Below are 10,028 nucleotides of genomic sequence, written 5' to 3'. Positions count from 1 at the left end.
CGCCATTCGTGCAGCTTCCCTGATTGTTGAACGACAGGACTTCGGGGAAAAACTAAGGCACATGTCCACCGTTGAAGGTTTGATTACATCCAAAAAATTTAAACTCGTTCTGGTGAACTTGTTTGGAGGGATCATTTGGTTTTAAAAGCAAGTTTGTGTGATTTTCTTTGGGATATTCTTGGCCGAAAACATTTTTTTTTTATAGCTGTTACTAAATATAGACGCAGGAGAGCATTATATCGAGACAACCGTTGTTGTTGTGATGTAAAGTTTCGTATGTACTGTTCGGGTGTAGAAAAATGCTCTAGTGCATTTTTAACCGACGAAATTTACCACGAATGCAGCGTGGCTCTATAAGCTCAAGATTTACTTTAAATTCCATCGTTTCAATTTTTCTGTGTAGGCCGCTTTTTGGATTTTGTCATTGACTCATGCGTGTAATATGGATCACGTGACCTCAAGCAGTATGAAGTCCTGCCTATCAGGGGTATTGCGATATGAATGTAAACTAATCTAGAGGTGACACCTGAATTTTGTGTTTTTAACGTCAGAAAGAACATTGCATCCACATTCAGTTTTGTTTTTAGTTATGATGATGAGGTTATATACTATGTACCTGGACCAGTTCTATCTTCCTCAGTTTATCAGGACTCACATTTTCTCCAAGTGAATAAAAGATATATCTTTGAGGTGATTTTATAGTATTAATTAACATTTACCATTTGTAATGATATAAAGAGTGAGAGAGATAAATGACACGTCCGCACCAACTGAGCTAATTTTATTTATTTATTCATTTATTTGATTGGTGTTTTATGCTGAACTCAAGAATGTTTCACTTATATGATGGTGGCCAGCATTAAGGTGGGAGGAAACCGAGCAGGACCTGTGGGAAACTCATGACCATCCACAGGTTGCTGGCAGATCTTCCCACATATGGCCGAAGAGGAAGCCAGCATGAGGTATACTTAAACTCCCAGGGACCACATTGGTGAGAGGCTCCTGGGTCACTGAATTAATTGTTCGTAGACATAGGAGCAAAAGTGAGAATGCCCTCTGCTCAAATTAAACTACCTTGTACATTGTGCACAAGCCCTCGTCACTCAGTCGATTAATCTCTTCAGCAATGAGATCTGAGATTTTGTTTCCAGCTTGTACCCCTTGCCACATCCCTTGGTCCTGTCTGTTGTCAGGTACTTGGTGAGGTGCAGTGGTTGCCTCAATGCTCTGTCTAGCCACAGTGCTGATGTTTTGACATTGAGTCATATCCATTCATTTATTTATTTTTATTCATCAGTTCTATGCTCTGTCTGGTTTCCTCCATACTCTTTTTCTTTTTTTTTTTCCTCTGGGCTCTTCCTGGTTTTGTTTGCTTATAAACAACCATGTAGTCGTACTTTAACTTAAGCATGAATTTAGTGCTGACCTTGCTTCCATGCTGCACAGTTAGCTAAGTAAGCCCTTAACTACCATGATAAATAATATATGTAAATCTTCAGTCTTTTTCGACCTCTAAAGCACTTTATGCATGGAGAATTTGACACATGGAATTTGTGCATACAATTACTATGAACATGATTTCAAAATGATTTGTTTGTGTCATTAAAGACGCTATCTTCATAAAACTGCACGAACTATTTCTCCCCACCTCCAAAGATCTTTCAGAGCATTTCTAAATATTTGTTGCAAAGGCAGTTGAAATTGGTGAATAATTATGTCATGTTGTAGAGATATGAATGGCCTTGAGCTAAGGGTTACTTTAACAGCAACCTACTGGCCAGTGGGTTTGATTTGTATATCTTATGCTAATTGAGGACCATCTTGTCATTGAACTTCATTATTGTGTTAAACACTGATATAACTCATTATTTGTTCTCCACTTACTTGCAGAGAGAGCCTGTGCGTATATGTATGTGATAATTTCTGAGAATGGATTTGGGACCCAATGCAAGCTCCAACATGTTATCCAACATGTCAGGATTAAAACTCACCTTCCCCGACAGTTTCGACGATGAGGTGTCAAAAGAAAGTAACGACTTGACAGTTGATGCTGGGTAAGGTAAAATACACGACAAATTTTAAAGTGCTACTTCAACCCTAAGAGAAACGAGGCTGAAATAGTAAAACGATATGAAGGATACCCTTGGGAACAGAGCTAACACCACGCTTCAAGAATATTTACGATAAATAAAACTATTTCACCACAATAAGTGAAGAGTCCTCTAAAACAAAGTCTTTGGTGGTTTCCGTAAAATTTTCCTGGTGTGACGTGGTAGTATTCCTAATGTGGCAGTGAGGCAGATGAAGCATCGAGTAAGACATTCATGCTGGAATAATGTCGTGAGCATTTGAAAATAAGAGGTCATTTGTCACTATATGTGAGCGATGGGTGGCGCCAGGTGTTCTTGCATGACGTCACACCAGGCAAAATGGAAAGCGACAGGAAACTTTTGTTTCCACATTATCCTCGGAAACTAACAACAGCGGTTTTGAAACAATGCAATTTTTTTACAATTTATGAAAGGAATTCACTTTATTTCGACTGCTATCATTTTACCCTGCTTTTAAGACATACAGGTCTTGACGCTGAATTAGCTCTGTAAGCTATTCAGTTTCTGACATATCCTTGTTTTAGTTCGTTTGGATTGAAAAGCCAGCTATTTTAAAGGTCAACTTCAGTACTCTTCATTTTCTAAGAAATTGTTGGTAACAGTTTTATAATATTGTGGGTTTTTTACTGTAATTTGCTAATATTTAAGAATTTGCATGAACAGTAAGAATACTGTATGTGGTAAGGTCTGTCAGCAAACTGCGGATGGTCATGGGTTTCCAGTGAGCTGTGCCAGGTTTCCTACCACCATAATGCTGTTCACCGTTGTATAAGTGAAAAAAATTCTTGAATACAACGTAAAACACCAGTCAGATAAATAAATAAATAAACAATTAGAATAAAACCGTAACTGAGGTAAACTGAGTATTGGCTAGATTTCACCAATACACTGTGACTGTTAACCAGCCATCACAGTGTTGTCATTGCTGTGGGTTTGCCCTCCATTTCTGTAACACATTTATTATCTAATTTTCAGGTTTGTTGGAGACAATAACTTTATATCTGGGCACACCCAGAAGGGATCAGAAGAATATGTCGACATCTCACAAGGTAATTCAATCGCATTGTTTAGTTTCTGTGTGATTTTCGTCAGTAACGGCCCCTGTGATTTCCATTATCAAAGGGGATCAAAATGTCTTCATGTGTCTTTAAAAAAAAAAAGGCAATTGTTTTGTATTATCAATTTCCATAGGTTCAGAAAGACTACTTCTGAAGAATAGTTTCCATTTTGTTTTTGTGTAGCTTGTTCATCCATGCAGTGTATGTCTTCTATGCACCGTGTGAATCTTTTGACATTCACTTTCACTTTCAGTTCCGCTGTTAGACAACGAAGCCCAGCCGCAGGCTCAGGAAATGACAGATATGCCTGGAGTGATCGTGAGTTTACAGTTGTTATTTCTTTTATTGGTTGAGTGGAGGGTCCAGCGTTGGCGCTGCCCCCTCAGCAATGATGTCACTTACAAAAATTCTTTACTGCAGTGACTGAAGGATGTAGTGTTAGTGCAACTGTTGGCAAGAGTTGTCTCCCCTATCTGCTTAGTTGTGTGAGTTCCATCATGGTTCTCAAGCTACCCAACATCCTAATACAAGGGTTTAAGACACTTAGATATAGCCATGGCTTGTAAAGATATTTCTCATCTCTGAACAACCCTAGTAATTAGCAACAACATTCTGCAGAATTTATTTATTTGATTGGAACATTCTGCAAAAGCCATCATACTTGCTAACCCTGTATGATTTCAGGTCGGAATCATTTTGCTGTCAGGGATTGAATGAAAGTGTTGTGTGCTGCTGCTGTGTAGACATCAATATATCATCAGTGAAACAGGGTATAGATCATACTGAACCGTGTGGCAGAAGTAAACTCAGACTAAAGCTTGTACAAGACAACAACTTATCAAACTTGAATCACAATTAGTAGTTTGTGGCAAAAATAAACTGCTCTTGTAACTTCTGTCGCTGGTGAATTTCCCAATTAAGAGGGTTGCTGAATTTGTTGTGAGTTTTCTTTCCTGTTTTAAACTGTTGCCAGATCGGTGGCTGGCCACTCAGTTACATGTGGAGTTGTATCATGACTGTTATATAAAGTTTTACAAATTTTAGCCATGTATCTTTATAATTTTTAAGCAAAAGCGAAAGGGTGGATGGCCCAAGGGTAAGAAGAGGAAGAAGTCCACCCCTAAGGACATGAACGCCCCAAAACAGCCGCTGACGGGCTACGTGAGGTTCCTGACGGAGCGTAGAGAGAAAATCCGACAAGAAAACCCCAACCTGACGTTCTCAGAACTGACAAAACTGCTGGGAGCAGAATGGTCAAAACTACCTCAGCATGAAAAACAGGTGCATTTGTGTAATGTGTAATGAGAATGGCTTTATTTACTGAGGTTTGTTCAGTCAGATAAATACAACTTTTCACTTCCTCATAGCTGTATTTGTATATGGCATGTGTGGTATTGACTTCTGGCTATGGTTACCTTGGAGATTTCTTTGAATTTTAGGTTTATTTATTTATTTATTTGATTGGTGTTGTATGCCATACTCAGTAATATTTCACTTATGAGACGATGGCCATCATGATGGCGCGAGGAAAACAGGCAGAGCGCGAGTCGGGAATCCCCCGACCATTGCTGACCTTGAATGTTATGATGTGAAAGTGTATGAACTTTGAAATATATGGACCTGTTTTTCCCCGATCTTGGCAGAGGTTTTTGGATGAAGCCGAGAAAGACAAAGAGAGGTATGCACGAGAAGTGGAGGCCTACCAGAAAACTGACGCTTTCAAACTGTTCAAACTTCAACAGGAAAAACGACGCAAAAGTAAGTGTCCTGTGTCTTTCTGTCATGGGATCGCCATTTGTGGAAACAACGTATTTTACCTTAAGTTACTGGAACTGGTTTTCCAGTTTGAACTGGTTGGCCAAAACATACATAGTATTATTTGTATATGACGTAAATTACCGGAGATCATAAACTACAACATGTGATCACTTTTAAACGAAATTGAGGTCTCGTTGGCTGTTCAGATGGCCTCACCGCAACCAACAGACCTTTGACCATTGATGAAGTGTGTTCAAATCCAGCTCTCGCTATTTTGACTACAGCTTGTTTGTTTGTTGTCCGATTGTTTATCATATACCTGGGAAAGCGCAGTGGTTTACTCATTTTTCCTCCACTCCTTAAACCTGACAGCTGTCATATAATTGAGAAATTCTTTAGCAGGCCATCAAACAGGAATTAAATAAATTCAACGAAAGGAGTCTTGAGCAGTGTTGTTTTTTTGCGCTGTGAATCGTTACCCTTTGATGTGAAATGCTTACATTCAGTTTTTCTGGTCTAATTTTTCAGCCGTTATGGAAGACACAGAAAATAACCCCACAGGTCTGAACGGTACAGGAATGGAGGTGAGATACTTCATGGTATTACAGTTTAGAGCCAGCAGATTTGGTATAAATGATAATGACAAACACCTTCCTCTCGCTCTGTTTGTGTGTGTCACACTTTAGGCAGTTTTCCCATATATACTGGACAGAGGTTGATAGTTTACTGTAGGTTAGCTTTACTGTAGGCTCTTTAACTGATAAACCTAAAATGTGTTACATAAGTGAACAAATCTTTAGTACAGTTTTAAACACCAGTTAAATAAATGAATTAAGTTGTGTGTTGTTGTTGTTGTAGCTGATGTGTGACCGCGATGATGAAGAACAAGGGACATTTGACATCCCTATTTTTACAGAGGATTTCCTCGACCACAATAAAGGTAGAGCTTGTTTGTCACATTCCAGAACACTAATTCATAATAGTACATAGATCAGGAGTTGAGGTTTTATGGCTAATGCAGTTCTCTTTGGTGTGTGAATGAAAATGAGGACTTCTGCCTTTAGTTGACCTTGTCACACAAAATTGACCAATCTAAGATTACCAAAATCCAAGGAGAGTCACAGGTGTTTCCAAAGAATGAAATGACCCAACAAATGTGCACAAATAACAGTTGGATAGGTGTGAGATATTATGGTAATCAGCCCAGATAATGATCCAACATATACCCAAATAATGGGCCATTATATGGGCCAAAATAATGACCAAACAGATGTGCACTGATAGAAATTCAACAATATGCCCAAATATTGATTGCACAGGTGTATGCAAATAACCATGCATTGCTTGTGCCCAAATAATGAGTCACTGGATGTACCCAAAAAAACTTTTCATCAGGTGTGCCCAAATAATGATTCACCAGGTGGGCACAAAGCCTGTTCTGTCGTAATTTGATATAGCCATTTTAGGCCACATTTATGAGCCCTGTAGATTAACATTTTAACCACTTCATCGGGTCAAATCTCGGGTCAAATGTGTCAAATTTCACATTCCATTACCGATATCTAAGCATTGTGGTGGGGTTTTAAATTTTGACTTCAAGTGAGAATAGACTTTGTGGAATTGTCCCAGTAGTGTACAGATCAGTTGTACTCGACTTATCATGCAAAACACATCAGTGTAGACATTAACTGATGTGTTCAAATAACCAGCAAAAGCTCCTAAAGAGATGCCCTAGGTACGAGGGTTTTACACAACCAGGGAGTCTAACAGATGTCCAAATAATACCCTAAAGGACAATAAATTTCGTCCATGACTAACAGACTAGCCCATTTTTCCTGATTCTGAGAGCTTTATTGACTTTAGAGTGATGTTTTGAGCCTTGCTTGGAATGTGGGATGATATTCTATGGGAAAATTGTAAGTTTCAGCACTGAAAATCATATTTTGTGACATTTATTTGCCTTTGAAAATGCACTTTTCTGAGCAAATTTTAGGTCATTTAAGGTAATCTAAAAGGCAAGTCCAGAATTCGTGCCTCAGTTTTGAGCCTTTCTCCTTTGTAGTGCGTGAAGGGGAACTGCGACAGTTGCGTAAACAAACGACAGAACTCGAGGAGCAGAATGCCATCCTGAGTAAACACATAGAGAACATGAAACATGCGATACAGAAGCTAGAGGTGGAGGCGTTACAACAGCGCACCACCAACACAGCGCTCCAACAACACCTGGATGCCCTCAGAAGCGCCCTCACCAATAACTTCTCGTCCGTACCATTACCAGGTAAGCTGTCATCAGAATTGTCATTACACCTGTCCTCAGGAGGGGCTAGTGGCCAAGTTTTCAACATGCATTTCTGTCAGGATGAACACGGTTGGGGTTCAATCTCAGCTTTGGACATGGATTTTGTGGATTTCTTCGCTCTCACTGTTCATGGGATTATGGTGACAACTACTAAGCAGTCTACAACACTTGTTTACCGTTTATAAATCTTGACTTCCTCTGGTCAGTTTGGCATAATGGACACCAGGTATTACAAAAAAAAAAAACCCAGGAGAAAATGGTTTTATGTCTGTTATTTGTTTCTGTTCACATTATTTTGGGGAGATCTTCTCTATATGTATCCACAGTCAGTAGAGCGTCCGCTTCGGGAGTGATAGCCAGGGTCAATACTGGCTCAATACTGAGTCACACCTAAGACCTTAAACGAGAAAGTTGTAACTTTCTCGCTTGGCGTTCAGGATGAAGGGGATAGTTCAACGACTGGTTGACTTGCCTTCAGGAAGACACCTCATTGAAGCAGCACTAGATAAAAGAGCGGTGGAAATCCGTCCTGCAACAAAGAGGCACATCACATGCACTCTAAGGATTCCTTCCTCGTCATATGACTGAAAAATTGTTAAGTATGACACTAAACATCAATCACTCACTCGCTCACTCACTCTCTCTATATGTATCTGACAGGTTTTGGCATAAACAAGTTAGTAGAGGGCTTTTAATATGAAATGTGGACACAGTAGCTGTGTAGTGCATGTGACCAGCTGCAAGACAACCAAACTCATGGGAATGGTCTGTATCCAGGTTAAAATTTGGCAAATTTGGTTAGATTTTACGTTCACCTTTCAGGGCATACCTGTGCTCCAGTGGCTGATATTTGGCCCCATTTTTAGTAGGCCGTTTCCCAATTTACATCAACAAATGTCCTAATTGGGGACTGATTGCCCAAACATGCACACCTCTCTTGTATCGTTTGAACAGTTAGGGTAAGGTGTAATATGATAAGTGAAGGTTTGTCTGTTTCATTTTTGTTAATGTAAATATGCATTCACATGTTGCAAGTTTTTCACAGGTATGTGATCTTTGTTTAAGACGTATGAGTTACCTGTAAAGTACACAGTATTGTAAAATCACAGCTCACTGGTCCAATTCTATCCCAAAATATGCAATTTTGCTTTAACATTTTCTCAAGGCGAAATGACTAAAACTCCTTCTCGTCTGTGACAAAGCAATAGAAAACTACGAAGAGTTGTGTTCTCTTCTTTATTACGTGACATTTTGTCCTGTGTGTATGTGTGTGCTCAAAAAATGCCTAGGTAGAACACAAGCATAGCAACGTTACAGAAGAAAACAACATGTTGTACTGCGATTTTGACCTTTGTGTAGCTTTTCCTCAAGTGCCCCAGTATGAGCCCATGCAGGTCATGTCCCAAAATCTGTGGATTATGCCCTGCCTTTGTGATCTTTTAAATAACGGCACTATAAGAGCCTTGATCACAGTTCCCTATTATTGAACAATGTTTTTTCCTGCTCCTCACCCCCAGGTTCTGGAGAAGTGCCTACCCTGGAGACAATAGACAACTACATGGCTAAGCTACACACCACCATCCTGGATTCGCCCCAAGAGAATGACGCCCTCATCGCCACAGTCAGGGAGATTGTGGGAAGGCTTAATATACCCACGTGAGTTCCCATATGTGCAAATACCTAGTTATAATGTCATATGGGAAATTCGCAGAGTCGTTATTTTAAGTGATTTAGTTTTAAGCACTTCAGGTTTAAAAATGATGTCATTTTTTTTTTTCAGGGATAAATTATGACAAACAACTTCTGAGAAGGACCTGGATGAGGAAAGAAAACTGGGGAAGAAGCTTGTGGTGTTGGTGAAACCGTTGAAATGAGTTAATGTTACATTTGTTCTTGGAGTGAATTATTGAGGAGAACTGTGGAAAGGACTTGGAGGTCTGTCCTCCACACAGACTTTCACTTTCACTTTTCATGTATAAACATGCTGGCCAAGGAGTGCATGTATGTGTTGTTTTTGTTCACGTCATAATACACAGATGTATATACAGTCTGTATACAGATTACACACCATAACGCAGCAGAGAAGAAATTCTCCATTCCTGGATACTTAAGAGGAACCACCAGACTCTCTTTAAAACATTTTTGAATTTTGATACATGTAATTCTTCGTTGGATTGTTTGGAGTATAAGTCCCATTACATTATAGAGTGTGTGCTAACACTGTGTGATGGTTTCAACCTTTTGCAGAGAATACTTGGGTACTACATGTACCCCCCCCCCCCCCCCCCCCAATTTTTCACGTATATTCACCGTACATGAGAGTTTAAGACGAGACTCAACCCAGCCTGACTGTTACATTAGATCGTGAGAGCTGGTATGTATGAAGTAACAACGCAACTCAGCTTGAGTTGTATATGCTTATTGTATGCTGGCCAATCCCGAAGTTGTAAGGCCATCAGTGACTGTGACCAACTGTGTACAACCAGATGAATTGAGTCGCATTTTAAGAATATGTATGCTGAGCTCTAGAGGGCTCATTGCTTTTTTTCAGACGGGGCGTTTAGCACCAGTGCTGGGGTACATTGAATGTCACACCACTTTTTTTCTTTGACCTGTGGATTTCAACATTTTCATTTCTTCCCCTCAGTCAACTGAAGCCAATGAGTATTGTCACAGTGGTGTAAGTCAGTTTAATATAAGGTGAAATTGTTTTGTGAATGGTTTGTGAGTGTTATTTTCAGACATTTGAAATGTATACCACTGTTTTATGAATGATATTTCCATGTAAGCACTAGTTAATCA

General features: G+C 39.5%; 1 protein-coding gene across 1 annotated transcript; it reads left to right on the top strand.

Annotated features, from left to right (window-relative positions):
* Positions 1-9,500, top strand: LOC135462745 (high mobility group protein 20A-like). The gene is made up of 11 exons (XM_064739980.1): positions 1-77; positions 1,891-2,054; positions 3,087-3,160; positions 3,423-3,487; positions 4,238-4,450; positions 4,813-4,927; positions 5,456-5,511; positions 5,786-5,867; positions 6,990-7,205; positions 8,744-8,882; positions 9,007-9,500. The coding sequence occupies exons 2-11, from the start codon at positions 1,930-1,932 to the stop codon at positions 9,017-9,019; spliced, it is 1,098 nt and encodes a 365-aa protein (XP_064596050.1). The 5' UTR covers positions 1-77; positions 1,891-1,929; the 3' UTR covers positions 9,020-9,500.
* Positions 9,501-10,028: the final 528 nt, after the last annotated feature.

This window comes from Liolophura sinensis, chromosome 2 (genome assembly GCF_032854445.1).
Source record: "Liolophura sinensis isolate JHLJ2023 chromosome 2, CUHK_Ljap_v2, whole genome shotgun sequence".
In the NCBI taxonomy this organism is placed as follows: domain Eukaryota; kingdom Metazoa; phylum Mollusca; class Polyplacophora; order Chitonida; family Chitonidae; genus Liolophura; species Liolophura sinensis.
This window is presented reverse-complemented; position numbering and strand designations above follow the sequence as displayed.